This window comes from Orcinus orca, chromosome 6 (genome assembly GCF_937001465.1).
Source record: "Orcinus orca chromosome 6, mOrcOrc1.1, whole genome shotgun sequence".
In the NCBI taxonomy this organism is placed as follows: domain Eukaryota; kingdom Metazoa; phylum Chordata; class Mammalia; order Artiodactyla; family Delphinidae; genus Orcinus; species Orcinus orca.
In genome coordinates this window covers 16,754,297-16,772,106 of record NC_064564.1, presented here as the reverse complement: position 1 = coordinate 16,772,106, position 17,810 = coordinate 16,754,297, and the positions used below count along the sequence as shown (strand labels likewise).

At 42.8% G+C, this 17,810-nt stretch overlaps 1 protein-coding gene across 2 annotated transcripts in view; it reads left to right on the top strand.

The window, feature by feature from the left end:
• DPYSL2 (dihydropyrimidinase like 2) overlaps nt 1-17,810 on the top strand; it is a 164,612-nt gene that overhangs the window by 51,657 nt on the left and 95,145 nt on the right. Inside the window, exon 1 of one of the 2 annotated variants that reach the window (XM_004270684.4) lies at nt 212-708. The exons of the other annotated variant lie outside the window; for it this stretch is intronic. Coding sequence (XP_004270732.1) covers nt 355-708 — 354 coding nt within the window. The 5' untranslated portion in view covers nt 212-354. Of the gene's footprint in view, nt 1-211; nt 709-17,810 lie in introns of those variants that run through there. 2 annotated transcript variants of the gene reach the window in all.

Below are 17,810 nucleotides of genomic sequence, written 5' to 3'. Positions count from 1 at the left end.
CCGCCCCCGCCCCGCCCGCGCCTCCCTCCTCCCGCAGCTGCCGGGAGCTGGCAGCCTCTCCGGTCTCGCTGCCGCAGCGGCCACCCTCCCAGACCCAACTTTGCTGCTCGCCAGAGCTCGCGCGGCGGCGGCGGGGGGCGTGGGCAGGGAGGGGAGAAAGCGGGGTCAGGAGGAGGGACCGGGAGGGGTGGGTCGCTCGCTCGCCAGCCCTCCTTCCTTTCTGTACACCTTGCGGGAGGCAGAGAGCGGCAGCCGCGGCAGCAGCCGGGGACTTGGTGCATAGAGACAGGCAGACTTAGGGACCGGCAGACGGACTGACGGACGGAGAGGACCCTCCCCAAGCCTCCCCACGCCATGGCCGAGAGGAAGCAATCCGGGAAGGCGGCAGAGGACGAAGAGGTCCCTGCCTTTTTTAAAAACCTGGGCTCAGGCAGCCCCAAGCCTCGGCAGAAATTCTGTGGCATGTTCTGCCCGGTGGAAGGGTCCTCGGAGAACAAGACCATCGACTTCGACTCGCTGTCGGTGGGCCGGGGCTCGGGGCAGGTGGTGGCTCAGCAGCGGGACGTCGCCCACTTGGGCCCGGACCCGCAGCCGCCGTACTCCCGGCAGGGCCGGCGCGCCGGCGGGGAGCCATCTGTTGAATCGGGCCGGAAGGTGGAGATCCGGCGGGCCTCGGGCAAGGAAGCCCTGCAGAACATCAATGACCAGGTTGGTACGGGTGGGAGGCGGTGTTTGAGACAGAGGATGGGGCGTGGGGATCGCCCCTCCCTCGCCCCCTTTCCAGTTCGGTGGAGAACCGAGGATCCCAGCGTGCCCACCGTCCTGCCCTGCCTCGAGTATTGCTTCCCTGCATGTGCATACGCACCCCACCCTACCCGGCCCTGCGTGCAGGGTGCCGAGGGGCTCGGGCTCGCTGGTGGGCGGCTGTGTGCCCACAAAGGCTGCCCGCGCCTCCCTGGGCCTGGGAAGGAGGGGGTGGGGGTAAAGGATGGGCCTATCTCCGGCTGGGGGGGGGGCGGTGGTGTCTCATGGTTGGAGGGGGAGGGGATGGGCCGCGGTTCCATTCTTCTTAAATCCTCCCGGGCGGCTTCCAATTGCAGCTGCGGCTGGCTGCCCCACCCTTTTTCGATGCAGCTCCGAGCGTGCAGTGGAGGGTTCGCGTACAGGCCGGCGGGCTCCCCGGGGGTCGGGAGGGGCGGGGGCCTCGACGGCTGCTCCCCGCCGCGCCCCGCGAGCTTTCCCAGCGCTTCTCCTCCGGCGCCCTCCGCGCTCGCGCCCCAAGCTCGTAGGCAAGGACCATGGTCAGCGCCTCCCCGGACCGCAAGGGAGAATCTATCTCAGCACCCTGACTCCTGTTCGCACCACGAGAAGAACCCGAGAGGCCGTGGAATCATGCGAGGAAACCGCGACGCTCCTAAATAGCCCATGTGGAGAACAAAGTTCCGCTAAGTATCTCAGCAAGGGTTTCCCAGAGCGTTCCCCCCGGCCACTATTTGGGAGGGGCTTTGGGGATGGGGACTGCGTGGATTATATTCAAAGGGTGAAAAGAAAAGAAAAGGGAAAAACCCTCACATTTTGAATAGACTGTCACAGATGGATTAGACCCCCCTATACTATGTTAATGAGGAAACAAAGAAGACCAATTTGGTAAACCTAATTTCAGAAGATGTTTATCTCTGGCAAATATGTACAGTGTGCATTTTAAGTCTTCTTATACCACGTGTTTTTTTTCTTTATCAGGGTGACCTTCATACTTGTGCAATTTTTTTCCCCTCAGCCTTAATTTCTAAGTGATAAATTACAGTGTGAAAGGTTTCAGCACTTGTTTGCTGTTTATCTCCCATGCCCGTTGGTGAAGACAAGAAATCAATGATTGATTATTTATTGAATACCTATTGTGTGCCTCGCTTTTCTGGGTAAGGTGAAGGTTAGCTATTAAAAGTTCAATGTGATTTCTTCTTAAGGGTCTTCCAGAGTAGTTGGGCGTGGTCTGTACCTATCCACCGAGTGACAATAAGTGCATTTAGGTTGTAGGCTTACAGTGAACTCATCAGAGAACAACTAAGGGTTGATGACAATGGTTTGAACACGTTACTGTTTCGGGATGTGGCACAGTGTTTTGCAGCTTTTGACTTTTATAGGATCAGTTCTAGGAGAGACAAACCATTTGCTGTCACTTTCAAATGACAGCTACTTAATTGATTACTTAATTGATTCCTCCTCCCTCAGCTCTGTCCTCTGATTTACGCACATGGGAAGGAGGTACCTGCTACCCATATTTCACTATGAGTCAACTGGGAGAACTTAATCCAAGAAGTGATCAGACAATCAAAGTAGAAGTTCCTAATAACGTGACTTATACTGAAAGCTGAGTGATGTGAAATACACTGGGTGAGGGCCACACCCAATGAGTGATTGTATAGCATACTGGCTGTGTAATACCCTCATCTTCAACTAGTTGTGATGGTAATTCTAATGTCCTAAAGGAAGCAGAAAAATGCCTTGAGATAAGGAAGAAATCATCTAAAAAATGGCAGATCAGAGGGCAGAAGTGGAAAGTGACCGCCTTTCTAATGATGGCAGGGAATTAAAACTCAAGTTTGAAAGGCAGAGTTTCACTGGTCTGAATAACACATCTCTTTTCCTGCCCATTTAGAAGCTTGGATATTTGATCATCAGAGCTGCTTGTTTGAACGCTCTCTGAATTTAATAGAAATTCTAAATTGTAGACCTAGGGCACGTGGAGGGGGAGATTTGAAGAGGAAGTGCCCAACCAATACCCCAGGCAGTTGTAGCCTCTGCAAACCCACATTTGCTTTAGGTATCCAGTTACTAGTAACAGAGTGATTCTGGCTTGGTTTTTTCGGCAGCCTTCCCTGGATTTTCATTTTCAATGTTGCCTTATCACATAACGGCTGTTCCTGTGGGATTTTTTTCATTCACGACTAAGAGCTTTTACCAGGATTGGTACATTTACCAGCATCAGTGTTTGAAGATTTCATGTCTATACAAGAGAGAAAAGGAACTTGGGGTTGTGTATCTATCTATATCTATGTATATAGTAATGCTTATTTCCAAAAGCATGGTTGAACCCACCACTTTGACTGAATTGAGTAGCCATTACTTAGTTTTCAGCTAACGAGCAGGGTAACTACCAGCATTCCAGGGCATTCCTATCTGAAGTCCTGGAACAGAGAGAGGTGGAGAACTAGAGTGAGTGGATTCTGGGTTCCCTGACTCAAGCCTCCCTCCTCCCCTGAATCTGTACTTACATGTGTCGTTATTGTATGGCCAGAAGTGGCTTTGTCCCCCTGTCACTCTAGAGGTCCTGCTGTTCTTCTAGCAAGGCTTTGGGAAGGGAGGGTACAGGCTTCCTTAGCTCAGACGCCACATGGCTTGTGGGAGATGAGGGAAGGTTGACCACCTGCCTTTGCATTTGCGGGTGTGAACAGGTTGGCACCAGAAAGCAATGGGTGTGGCTTGGGCTGGGTTGGTAGATTGTGGTGAAAGGAAAGAGCCGGTGTAGTGAATGTGAATGAGGAAGGCTATCTCATTACTCTCTTCTTCCTTTGTGTCCTTGGGGACGTTCACCTTGGGCTGCAGTGAGATTAAGTTGATCACTACCCGTGAAGGACTCTGAGCCTCTTAGAATAGAGAGCAGCATGGTTGGCCTAATTCTCCTTGCTGGTGGCCAGGGGTCCCTCGGCCTCCCCTCTTCTTCCTAGGAATTCCCTCCATTCCACCTCGGACACAGTTTAGCCAGAACCAGCTGTGCAGCCAGGGATACTGGATCGTGAGCATCCCTTCCAAAGGGGTTCCCAGGCTCTTTTCCCAGCAGCAAACAAGCTGCATAGACTAGAGTGTCTGGGGAGTGATTCTCCACTTCCCTAGGGCAGGTGCCAGTGAGTGAACTCTACAAGAGGGCTGCTGAACTTGACAAAATCCCCAAGTCTCTAACATGTTTTCTGATAGTCCCTTCCATTCCGTGCCCCCATCCCTTCTCCCCAGGTTGATTATCTTCCCAGCCCTAGATGCCTAGTGATTCTGCTGCCCTCTTACTGTTCAATGCCACTCCTACACCATCCTGATGATGATGCTTTTTAGAAAAAGCATCTTTCTTTCTCCAAAAGCAACGAGTTCTGAAATCACTCTTCTCCTCTCCCCCCACCCCCCGCCGCCACACCTTCTCCCATTCAAAAATCTCTTCTTGGGACTTCTCTGGTGGTCCAGTGGTTAAGACTTCGCTTTCCAAAGCAGGAGGTGTGGGTTCGATCCCTGGTCAGGGAGCTAAGATCCCACATGCCTCGCGGCCAAAATACCAAAACATAAAACAGAAGCAATATTGTAACAAACTTAATAAAGACTTTAAAAATGGTCCACATCAAAAAAAAAAACAAAACATCTCTTCCTCATGTTAATCTTAGCTAGAGAGAAGCCCCAATGATTGAAGGCATCCATCTCTTATGTGAGTAACTGATACACAAGTTGTCCCCAGAGATACTTGTTTGATAATAGACTAGCCTGTTCAGCAAAATAGATGTCTAGTTAGCGGGATGTGTGGTAGAGATTTGGCTAGGAGCCTAGAACAAGGGCATTAATTTGATATTTTAGAGGCCACATCATCTCAAAAGGGGAGAAACAAATATGAACATTCGTGTGTCCAGGATTCCAAAATACCTAGGACCCATCTGGGTTCGAAGGAGGAGGGGTACTTGGGGAGGAGAAGGAAATCGTGATGATCCATAATTATTGGTTACTCTTGATTTCCCAAATGATCATATAATTAGTTAAATTTTAAAAGGTAATTGTGGTGAAATACACATAGCATAAAATTTACCTTCTCAACCATTTTAAAGAGTACAGTTCAGTCATGTTAAATATATTCATACTGTCATGCAACCAATCTCCAGAACTTTTGAATCTTGCAAAACTGAAACTCTGTGCCCATTAAACCATTAACTCCCTATTCCCATCCCCCCAGCCCCTGTCAACCAGCCTTCTACTTTCTGTCGCTATGAATTTGACTCTTCCAGGTACTTCACGTAAGTGGAGTCATAGAGTTTGTCTTTTTGTGATTGGCTTATTTCACTTAGCATCATGTCCTCAGGGTTCACCCACGTGGTGCCTGTGACAAGATTTCTTTCTTTTTCATGGCTGAATAATATTCCTAAAATCAGTTAAATCTTAACAAGTTCTTGATGATTGGAAAATTTGTAACTCAATTAATTGATCTGCAATGATCTCATTGTGAGAGGAAGTGAGAAGAATTACAGTTGGGATGAGATAGACTCAGCCAGCCTGGGGCCCAAGGCCTGAGTGGAAGAAAACTCCTACCAGCTGAACAGCCTCTTCCATTTTCCTTCCCTTGTAGCTTGAGGGTGGAGAGGAGAATTGCTGTTATTGGACCTCCAGTGACAACATCTGGCCATGACCTCTTGAACATTGCATGGTTCACAAATTTGTGGACCATGGAAATCAGGCACGGGCTGGGCATTTTCCCACCCTTGGTAAAGACAAGCTAAGAATTCTTATGGGTCCTTTGGTGACAGTGCTCCTCTCTACTTCTTTGAGAAAGAAGGCAGAGTCAAAATTCATCATGGATTCACATGTGTACTACCATTGAATGTCTGGGCTTGAAAGAAACCTAATGATCACCTCACTTTAGAGGTGGAGAAATCGATGCCCAGAATGACAGTGCTTCACCCTGTGGAACTCAGGTGACAGTCCCACGACTAGGCCTGTCCCTCTCACTGCCCAGTCCCACTGCAGTCCTACACCAGTAAAACCTTGTTATTTACGTAGCACTGTATAACCCTAGAATGTATTTGTGGGAAGAGCTGAGCTTCACGTTCTACGACTCCACCATCTTGATTGCTCCCTAGAATGTACATTTACGTTCTAGATCCTGTATTTTAGAATGTGTAGGATATATTATTTTAAAACTTGTCCCCAAACCTTCTGATATAGGCATTATTCCCTTTCTGTAAATAAGGACACTGAGAGGTAGTGACATTTCCTGACCTATTCCAAGGTCTTGTTATTTAGTAAGTGCTGGAACTAGGATTTGAACCAAGGTTTCCTGACTCAGTCCCTTATTTCTTCTTGCAAGACACCATTCTATCACTCAGTTCCACTGCAGAAATAGTTAGTGAACTTAAAAGTACAATTGAGTTTTGTAGGCAAAATATTTCATATCCCATTAAACTTTATATATTCTATGGGGTATGCCCTGTGTTAAATGCTTTATATGCATTATATTTTAAAAAATTTTTTATTGCAGTATAGTTGATTTACAATGTTGTGTTAGTTTCTACTGTACAGCAAAGTGAATCAGCTATACGTATACATATATCCCCACTTTTTTGGATTTCCTTCCCATTTAGGTCACCACAGAGCATTGAGTAGAGTTACCTGTGCTATACGGTAGGTTCTCATTAGTTATCCATTTTATACATAGTATCAATAGTGTATATACGTCAATCCCAATCTCTCAATTCATCCCACCACCCCACCTTTCCCCCTTGGTATCTTATCTTATTTATGCTAAGACAACTCTATTAAGCAGGTATTACTGTTATCCATATTTTGTAAAAGGAATATCTGAAGGTAAAAGAAACTTGCAAAGCAACTTGCTAACTAAAAGCCAGAGGCAGTATCTGAACCCAGGTCTACGTGACTAAAGAGCATCTTAATCATTGTGAGGTACTGAATTGCTTTCTGAATTAATTATTCTTTTCTCATTTTATCTCCAAAGAATTAACTATTGTAAAAATAGTTCTGAGTAGGTTCTGAGAATCTACTTTTTTTGTTTCCGTTTTGCAATGTATTCTTTGAAGCCATTTATGAAAGAGACCTTTGATCTGTCTTTATGGATGTGCCCTACACTGCTGATATTCTGTCCATCATTTTTTTCAACACAAGACATGGCTTCAAATATCACTGGGACAGAGGCCAACCCTGACAGTATGAATGACATGCTTTTCTAAGATTAGAGCAATGTGATGACAATGTGATTTTCCCACTTGATGTAAATCATGAACTACAAACAAATAACGAGGGAGTCAGTAAAAACCCTGGCAGGTGTTTTGAGGGACCCTTGAGTTGGGTTGGTTGCAGCCCATGGCCAAGGCTGGTAACTTAGGCCAAGAGCTGCAAACAAATAGTGCCTTGAAGGGAAAACACCTGGTCTTGAATGTGGCTTGGGGCTTGCTTTTGAGACATACAGACAGCTTGCCTGGGCCCTGATTCCAAGGCAGCTCTCTTGTGGAAAGAATTCTGGGCTAGGAGTCAGGAAGCTCAGCTTATAGTCCTGGCTTTGTCTTCACAAGCTGTGTTACCTGCAGTCACCAGCCTGGGGCTGTCATTGGGCCAGGCCTTAATCTCCTTCTCCCATTTCCACGAAAGGCTCTGAAAGAAAGCTGTGCTATCCCTGGTTGTTCTTTGTTTGTTTGTTTGTTTTATAGAGGTAAAATTCATGTAATAAAATTCTCATTTTCACCATTTGAAAGTCGACAATTCAATAGCTTTTAGTACATTCACAATCTTATGCAATCATCACTACTAATCCCAGAGCATTTGCATCACTCCAAAAAGAAATCCTGTATCTCTTAAGCTGTCCCTTCCCAATCCTCCATCATCCCAGCCTGCGGCAACCAACCATCTACTTTCTGTCTCCATGGACTTACCTGTTTTGGACACTTCACATACATGGAATCATACGGTGTGGCCTTTTGTGTCTGGCTTCTTTCACTTAGTGTAGTGTTTGCAAGGTTCATCCACATTGTAGCATGGATCGGCACTTCATTCCGAACAGTATTCCACTGTATAGACCACATTTCATGTATCCATTCACAAGTTGATTGATACTCGGGTTGTTTCCACTTTTTGGCTACTATGAATACTACTGGTATGAATATTCTTTTAAGTTTGTGTTTGAACATATGTTGTTGGTTCTCTTGGGTGTATACCTAGGAGTGGGATAGTTAAGTCATATGGTAATTCTATGTCTAACTTTTTGAGGGGCTGCCAAACTGTTTTCCACAATGGCTGCACCATTTTACATTCCCACCAAAAGCATGTAAGGGCTTCAATTTCTGCATGTCCTGCACAATACTTGTTATTTGCTGATTATAGCCATCCTAGTGGGTATAAAATGGTATGCCATTGTGGTTTTGATTTGCATTTCCCTAATGAATAATGACTTTGAACATCTTTTCATGTGCTTATTGGTCATCTCTATAGCCTTGGAGAAATGTCTATTCAAATCCTTTGCCCATTTTTAAATTGAGTTGTTTGTCTTTTTGTCATTGAGTTTTAGGAGTACTTTATATACTCTAGATACTAGCCCCTTATCAGATAAAAGGTTTGCAAATATTTTCTCTCATTCTGTGGGTGTCTATTCATTTTTGATAGTGTCCTTTGATGCACAGAAGCTTTTAATTTTAAGTCCAATTTATCTGTCTTTTCTTTTGTTGCCCATGCTTTTGATGTTATATTATCCCTGGCTGTTGTCAAAACTGCTGGATCAAGTGAAATCTGGCAAAGAAGTTCCAGGGCCTTGTATCCTAGAATCGTATTCATGTAACTAAATTCTGTTGTATTATGGGAGCTTTGAAATTCATTTAGAATCGCACTTGCAACAGCACAGTATCCTTGAGTGCTTTGTGTACTGCCTAAGTCTGATCTTTCTGTCTCACAATCCTGTTCATATAAAGAAAATGCTTTCGTGTGTGTGTATTCGCACATATATGTGTTTATATGTGTAAATATATTTATATATTTTTTTAATGAAGTAGAAAATTTGTTTTCCAAACCAGTGATTTGGGAGTGGTAGGGATGGTATTAGGAGGGCAGTGACTAACAAGCTGAATTTAGGAAAAATAACTTTGAGAAACTAATTGAATTCAATTTTTATTTTGTTCTGTTTTTTAGAAATAACATGACAAAGTACGATGTTTATTGTGATTACTCTGATACGCAATTAAAAAAAAAGAAATCATTGATAATCTTATTAGCTAGAAGTAACCACTGATAGCATTTTGTGTATTATACAGCCTTTATACTCCTACCAAAAGTGAATGAGAAATACTGTTTTTCAGCATCCCTGACATCACTGGGTATTATAGTTCCTATAGATATTTCTCAAATTTATAGGTGACAAGTGTTATCCTGCGTTTTGCAGACTTTCCTATTAACGTATTCATGTTTTAAACACTGATAGGTAAAAACCATATATTAAAATGGATACATTTTAAAGTCACTTGTTACACGTTTTTTTCCTAGTTTGCACCTCATTTTTTTGACCTTTATTTTTTGACATCCAAATTTAAATTTTACGTAGTTCAGTCAGTTCATCTTTTCTGACATTTTTTTTTTAACTTTCAAGATTTATTTACTTGTATTTTCTTTTAAAACCTTTTTGGGTTTTGTGTTTATTTACATTTAAATCTGACAATTAATTTTTGTCTATAACTTGAAGTAAGGTATAACTTAATTCTCCAAATAGCCAGTTTTCCTAATGGCATTTATTGAATAATTAGTATTTCTTCGCTTATTTTTTATATACTCAACTTCTTATATATGTCTGCATGGTTTCTGTCTTCCTGCTCTGTTTCATTGGTTTGCCTTACTAATTTCGTAGTGATTCGTAGTGATTCAATACTAGTTTAGTTACCGTAACTTTTTTTAAATTGAGGTGTAGTTGATTTACAATATTATATTAGTTTCAGGTGTACAACACAGTGATTAAAAATTTTTATAGATTATACTCCATTTCTGATTATTACAAAATATTGGCTTTTTTCCCTCTGCTGTACTGTAACTTTTTCATATCTTAATTTTCTTCATATTTTTCCACCATTCAACTGCATTTTCCATGAAAGATATTTTCAGTGGCAGAAACCTGATATGATTTTTACCACAATTATATTCAATTTATATATTGAATTATAAGAAATATTTATTTTTAAGATGGTAAGTCTTTCTACCCCAGTTTATATCATGTCTTGCCATTTTCTCCTGAAATTTTGCTTTATTCCTCTGAAATTTTTTGTTACATTTATTCCAAGATGTTTAGTAGTTTACATTCTGGATGACTCTTGAGTTTTAAATTAATTTATAACAGATTGCTTTATTGAACTCAGTTCGCGTTCTAATAGTTTTCAATTCATTCTTTTGGGACAGTTTAATTATCTAATATTAATTTTATACCTTTTTTCTAATGCCTTTGTTTATTATTTCTCTTCCTGGTCTGATTACCTTGCTTGGACTCCTAGAACTATGTTGAATAATGGTGGTTTTTTTTAGGGTTCCCTGTTTGATTTCTGACTTTAATGAGAATTGAATGAGTTGGGTTTATTACTTGCTGCAATGAGAGAGACCACACACCATAGGGAACCATGGGGCATCTGTAGGAGGGCATTGGAGAGAGATTTGGGCTTTGGTGTGGTGTTTTGGTGAGGGCCCAAGGAAGCGAGCATTCCCTCTGGACTGGGTGCTGTCATAAGAGGGTGACACTTCTGTGATTAGGTATCTCAATAACTCTTATCTCTAAGGGCAGATTAGACTGAAGCTGTGGTTGGTAAATAAGCAACGGGCACCCATATTAATTCGGATGGGGGATTTTGCTTGGTATTTTGTGACTTGGACAACGTTCATATTTTATCAGGTGTGATTTTCTGGAGGGGCCTCGTCTTTATTGTGATGCATCGTGGTCACCGAGTGGCCTCCTCTGATACTGATGCTCTGTGAAATTTACATTTGACAAGAGATCGCTCAGGCCTTGCTGTGAGTGCCAGGCCATCTCTTGGCAAGTGTTTTCTGTTTCTTAACATACTGTTAACATCAGGGCTTGGTGTGATAGAGTCTATTCTGTAGTGTTTTATGTCTGTTTATATTGGAGAGATATCTTCCTGTCCTCCACTGAAGGTGCCAAAAAGAGTTTCCTCAACTCCCCCTCCCTCCCCCCAGGAGGTCGTATCTCTCATTCCTTGTTCTGCCATAAGTTTTCATAAGCTTGATATTTTTTCCTTAGTCTTTATCTTCAATTCAGGTGAGGTCCCTTCAGAATTCATGTTTTTAGCAGATGAGTGTGTGTGAACAGCCTTTGGCCTCATTCCCCGACTGTGTGTACCAGTTGAATCTTTATTAAGCTTAGAGTTTGAAGATTGATTCAAACACTAACTTCTTGTCCAATTCCCATTTTCTGGTGCCGAAGTTGCAGACGTTGGCTTTCACTCTTCCGTTAAATTTCAAAAACAATTTTGGGGAACAACTTAATGACTGCCAAACTTTTATGTTGCCAATATAGGGACACCAAAAAAAAAAAAGCCCAGCAGAACTCCGTAGTATCATCTTACAAAATGGAGAACATTTTTGCACTAAAACTAATAAAGGGAAAAATAACTCTCGAATTTAAACATATGCATAAATTGAGCTTTATGAAAAATTATACGTATTGTCCTTATTCTTCTCATTTTGACTTAGATTTGTGAACACCTTGCCCCAGGCAGCCTGGTATTGGCTGCCAGGCCAGCGTTGGTTGAGGTGGCATTTCTCTTTCTAAAAAAATATATTTATTTTATATTGGAATAGAGTGGATTGTGTTAGTTTCAGGTGTACAGCAAAGCGATTCAGTTATACATATACATGTATCTATTGTTTTCCAAATTCTTTTCTCATGCAGGTTATTATAGTATATTGAGCAGATCCCTGTGCTATACAGTAGGACCTTGTTGGTTATCTATCTTAAATATAGCAGTGTGTACATGTCACTCCCAAACTGTCCATCTATCCCTCCCCCCAACCCTCCCCCCCTCGGTAAGGTGGCACCCCTCTTACCTGTCTGGCCTTTCCCGCACAGTCTCTTTCCAGAAGTTTCTCACCTCTGTGGGTTAAAAGAGACATGACCTCTCCCAGGCCAGCATCGGCAATTGCTTTAAAATGCACCTGGGATTTGTTTCAATAATGTATGGGAAGACATACGGACTTGGAAATGACTGACATGAAGGAAGAAGTCTTTATTCTCACAGATTCGTAGAAGCACAAGACAGAGCATTCATGCAGGGCTACCTGGGAAAGCAGCAGAGCCAGTCAGGAGGCAGTGGGAGTGAGGGGAGGACAGGGGTAAGAGCCATTATTCTGATTTCTGGGAAGGAACAGGCAAGGCAGGGTAAACAGGATTGGCTAAGTTTGGATAATTTTAGTGGGCCCTGGGACATAGGGGCTGTCTCTAGTTGTCTGATACCTGATTAGGAAAGGTGACGTGGCCCTGAGTTTAAGAGCTTCAGAAAGGTGGCAGGTGGGGTTTTGCATTCTGGATTGATTGGTTTGCATATGAAAGGTGCACTCCCAGAAAAGTCTAGGAATCTAGGAACTGGCTAGCCCTGGGAGGAGCAGTCTCTCCAGGGTCAACTAGGCCCCAGATGTCCAAGGACTAGAAATACAGAACATAAAAAGGCATGATTAATGTAATAATACTAGCTGGCAATAGTAGACCTAAGATTATTACAAGATTCTGGCCTTACATATGTGTCTGTTGGTCTTAGATTTATAGAATTATTGGGTGCTTCTGTATTTGTATGGTCTTCATTACTATTTTAGTTGGAATGTTCTATCCGGGGTTTCTGACCTAATGCCTTTTTTTTTCTACTTTTTTTGGCCTGCGTTGAGTCTTTGTTGCTGCGTGCATTGTGGTGGCGTCTCTTGTTGAGGAGCACGGGCTCTAGGTGTGTGGGTTTCAGTAGTTGTGGCTCACGGACTCAGTAGTTGTGGTTTGTGGGCTCTAGAGTGCAGGCTCAGTAGTTGTGGCACATGGGCTGTTGCTCCTCGGCATGTGGGATCTTCCCAGACCAGGGATTGAACCCGTGTCCCCTACGTTGGCAGGCGGATTCTTAACCACTGTGCCACCAGGGAAGTCCCCTAATGCCTTTTTAAGTCTAGAAATCCATAATCTGACTTTTAGTTCTTTAAAAAAACTTTTTTTTATTGAAGTATAGTTGATTTACAATGTTGTGTTAATTTCTTCTGTACAGCAAAGTGATTCAATTATATGTATAATATATATATATATACACATTCTTTTTCATATTCCATAATCTGACTTTTAAAAACCTGACGCATGTTCAGAGTTATAAGACACCGTCACTAAAAGCAATAGAGCCCAAACCTGTCCATCACATTGCTGGGCTTTTAATTTATTTATATAAATGAACTACATTTCTTACAGGGCATATGATGATGCCAAAATTGGTGGTGAAGATGACTAGAAAAAAAATTAACTGCAAAAAGCTATTATCTACAGCTCTGTTCATGAAATACCCTCCAACTGCAGTGACAGAATTAGCAAAAACAGGATTTCTGGGAAGGATCAGCGTTACCTCCTGACCATAAATCATTCAGTGAGCATGCTGATCACTGCACTGTGGTCCTTAACTTAACACTAATACACCAGCAGAAGTATATCTTTAAAACGTTAGGGAATTCCCAGGCTCTCCAGTGGTTCAGACTCCACGCTTTCACTGCTGAGTGCCTGGGTTCGAGCCCTGGTCGGGGAATTAAGATCCCGAAAGCCACGTGGCATGGCCAAAAAAAAAAAAAAGTTATTCTTGATATAACCTTCTACTGATCTGCGGCGTTTTGGGTCATATCCTGATTAGGTGAGGACTCTGAAATTATCAGGCAGGATTCAGGAATTAAGTCCTGCGTGGAATTATCTAAGTTTGGAGCCAGATAAAGCAAGGCAGAGACATTTTACGAACGTCTTGGGCCCCGTAGGACTCTAGATTGCCTTTAGAACACTTAAGTATTTGACATTATCACCAGCTGGTTCTGTTTCTTTCCTTTTGGCCATTTAGTTAGGTAAGAAGATGTACTTCTGTGAGCAAACCAGTCTGGTGTTGTGTTTCACACTCAGTTCTTAAGGTTTCCTTGAATGTCACTGGAGAATGTAGTATGCAGAAGGTTAGGAGAGTTTTCCATGTTATGGAGAGTTCTTGATTATACCAGATGATGGCTTTGAGCAAATCACCTATTCCTTTAGACCTACTTCCTCATTTGAAAAGTGGACATCAAAATAGTGACCCTATGGGGTTACTGGGATGACTGAGTGGAATATTGTATGTAAAATGCTTGGCCTGTGTAGGGGCTCTGCAATCTTACGTGTTATTGTAAAATGAATCTGAGATGGATGTGTGTATAAATAATTAGAGCACCATTTGATGAGGTCCGTAGCAAAAGTATGGAGGCATTACTTGGAGCACCATGGTGGGAAGAGTTTATTTTCATTTAACTGATGGCCACAAACTGCAAATGGACATTCAACCCTTTTGAGTACAAAGACAAATGCTCTACATCTTCTTCTCTCCATTCCAACCTTACACACTCTTTCCTTCTGCCTTCTCTCAATGGATGACTCCACTTTATTCACTGGGAGTTAGTGAGAGGAGCAGATCTTCAGGGAGGAACCCACTTATTTTCTCACCTTCCATCACTGGGACTGACTTCCCTTCCCCTCAGCTCACAGCAGAAGGAAGGTCCCTACTCTGCCCATGGCCATCTGCTCACATATGCCCTGAATACCATCGCTTACCCCCTCTGGAAACTGTCTACCCCTATTGCCATCTACTGGCTCATTTCCATCAGCACACAAACATCCTTTAACACCTCCATTATAAAACAACAGAAGTAAAACTCATGAAATCCTCTCTTGACCCCATAATCCTCTCCAGATCCTGCGATTTTTCTACTCTTTTCTTAGCAAACTTTTCTAAAGTCTAATTTATATTTGCTGTTTCTGTTTCTTCCTCTCCCATTCACTGTTGTTAAAAAATGAACTTTATATATACCAACAGGAATATATTATTAAGCATAGCGATAAGGCTAAAACCCACTTTGACCATTCTCCCCATCCTGGTCCCCTCCCCTGACCAGAAGTAACCAAGGTTTATCCATTCCTTTGTATCCTTCCAGCCCCTTTCCTACGTATTTACATGTGCGTGTATCCTTGGAGAAAATGTGTAGTATTATTTGTGTGCACGCGTGTGTGTGTGTGTTTTACATAAAAGATACCACTCTATATTGGCAGCCTGTTCCTTTTTTCTCTCTGTGTTTCAGAGGTCTTTGTTCATGTATATAAATTATGTTATTTCCTATAAACTCACATTCTTTAAACTGCTGATGCCAATAATGATTGCTAATATTTATTGTGTGCTGACCATGTCCTAAGCACTATTGTAATTGTTTTACATGGGGTTACCTATTTAGGGCTTTCAATGACGCTGGGGAGCAGGCATTATTGTCTCCATTTTAATGAGGAAATTGACGCAGAAAACAACGAAGTCATTTGCTTAAGGTTATGCTTGCTCAGTAAGTGATGATGTCAGGATATAAAATCAGGCATGTGGTTCCAGAGTCTGTGCTCCTAATCATGACATTGTTCTAGAGTACGCATGTACCATGGCATCTTTAGCCATTTTTCTGTTGTTTCCAGTTTTTATTGAGAATAAGCAATGCTTCAGGGGGCATCCTGCACGTGCTTGTTTGTTTGTGGGGGATTGTGAGTGTTTCTCTGTGGTAAACCCTGGATAGTGTAACTTCTGGGTCCCAGGTAAGCACATCTAACATTATTATAGATACTGTCAAATCACCCTTGAAAGGGACTGTCCTTTTCACACTCCCGTCAGCCATATAAGAGCATACCTGTTTCCCCATGATCTCACCGACCCCTGATACCAAATTTTACAAATCTGCCAGTGACATAGGTTAAAAATTGTATCTCAGGGCTTCCCTGGTGGCGCAGTGGTTGAGAGTCCGCCTGCCGATGCAGGGGACACGGGTTCGTGCCCCGGTCCGGGAAGATCCCACATGCCGCGGAGCGGCTGGGCCCGTGAGCCATGGCCACTGAGCCTGCGCGTCCGGAGCCTGTGCTGCGCAACGGGAGAGGCCACAACAGTGAGAGGACCGCGTACCGCAAAAAAAAAAAAAAAATTGTATCTCATAACTTTCACTTGCCTTTGTCTGAGTGCTAGTGAATGGAGCACATTTTCATATAGTTACTGGTCATGTATAGAGTTTCTTTTGTGAACTGCCTTGTTTATAATCTTTACCCATTTTTCTGTGGGAATATGTGTCGTCTTCTTTTTGGTTTCTAAGAGTTGTTCATGTATTTGGGATACCACAACTCACCCTTCAACCCACTCCCATATGACTTCTACACCTGCTGAAACTCGTCAAGAGCATAACGTTTTCCAAGGAGTAGATTCAATGGACCCTTTCCTGTCATTATCTTACCCTATAACCCAGTGGTTTATGAGGGTGCCCATGGTAGTGTGTTTGAGGACAATTTGGGCAAGTAGAGGGAAAAACGTGACCAGTAGATGGCAGTAGCACACAATGAGCTTTTGCGGGCGGAACTTTGACAAGTTGCTAGAGAGGGGAAGTCCCTCCCAGCAGGAGCCCTTCCCGGGACCGAGGTGTGGGCTGCCACCAGAAGGGAAAAAGGGCGAAGGAACTCGTAGGGAGAGAGGGGCGTCATACACGGTGCGGGTAGGAGTTTATCATTCTAGGTAACGTTGCTCAGTGGCACAGTGTGTGTCTGCATCAAAGCCTCAGAAGGGCGGTACCACTTTGGAGTCTTTTATAGACACAAGGTTTTCAAAATCTATGGCTAGCAGATGTTGGGTGAGGTTTTTCAGGATATGCAAAGCAGGCAGGCTTCAAATGGCTAAAAATAAGCTTACTGGGGCTATATTTAAAGCTATTGGATGTATGAGAATTTGAGTTTGGTGCTGGCGGGCTTTGAGCCAACCCTCCCAGTGTACTGTGTAGAAATAAATAATATAGGGGCCAAGATATAGGGAGCACCTTGAACCCATTTATTTAATACTCTCTTATTTGAAGCACTCTTCTGATTTCTGTGTTGCTACACTCCCCTGGTTTTCCTCCTAATCACCAGCCTCCCTCTCAGTCCTCTTTGCTGACTCACACTCTTCTATCTGTCCTCTAGATCAGCCCTTCTCAAGCACTGATGATTTTACATTCCTAAAAGGTGCGCTTACGTTCTTAAAAATTATTATTATTATTGTTATTTTGGCTGTGTTAGGTCTTCATTGCTGTGTGTGGGCTTTCTCTAGTTGCGGCGAGCAGGGGCTACTCTTCATTGGGTGTGTGGGCTTCTCATTGTGGTGGCTTCTCCTGTTGCAGAGCGCGGGCTTCAGTGGTTGCAGCACGTGGGCTCAGTAGTTGTGGTGCACAGGCTTAGTTGCTCCGTGGCATGTGGGATCTTCCCGGCCCAGGGATAGAACCCATGTCTCCTGCATTAGCAGGCGGATTCTTAACCACTGAGCCACCAGGGAAGTCCCCTTAAAAATTATTGATGACCCTAAAGAACGTTTGTTTATGTAGATTGTAGCTCTCTATATTTACCATGTTCGAAATTAAAGCTGGGGATTTAAAAACATTTATTAATTCATTTAAAAATAGCAATAATAAACTCATTATCAGTTAGCATAAATAACATGTTTTACATGAAACAAGTGACTCAAAGAACCTTCTGATATGTCAGTTTCATTTTCTTCATCATCTTTAAATGTAGACAATATGGCTATGTGGTTAGAAATTGAGTCTTCTAATCTTTTTTTAGAGCTAACAACCCATCTGTAAATATAATAAAAGTATTATAAATAAACATTCTTTTATTTTAGAATAAAATATTATTCTAAATAATAACAGTTTGAGATAAAATTTAAAATTTAGAAAATAGTTTAAAAAATTTTAAACATTATTGCAAAACAAGCAATGAAGTGTACTTAGTT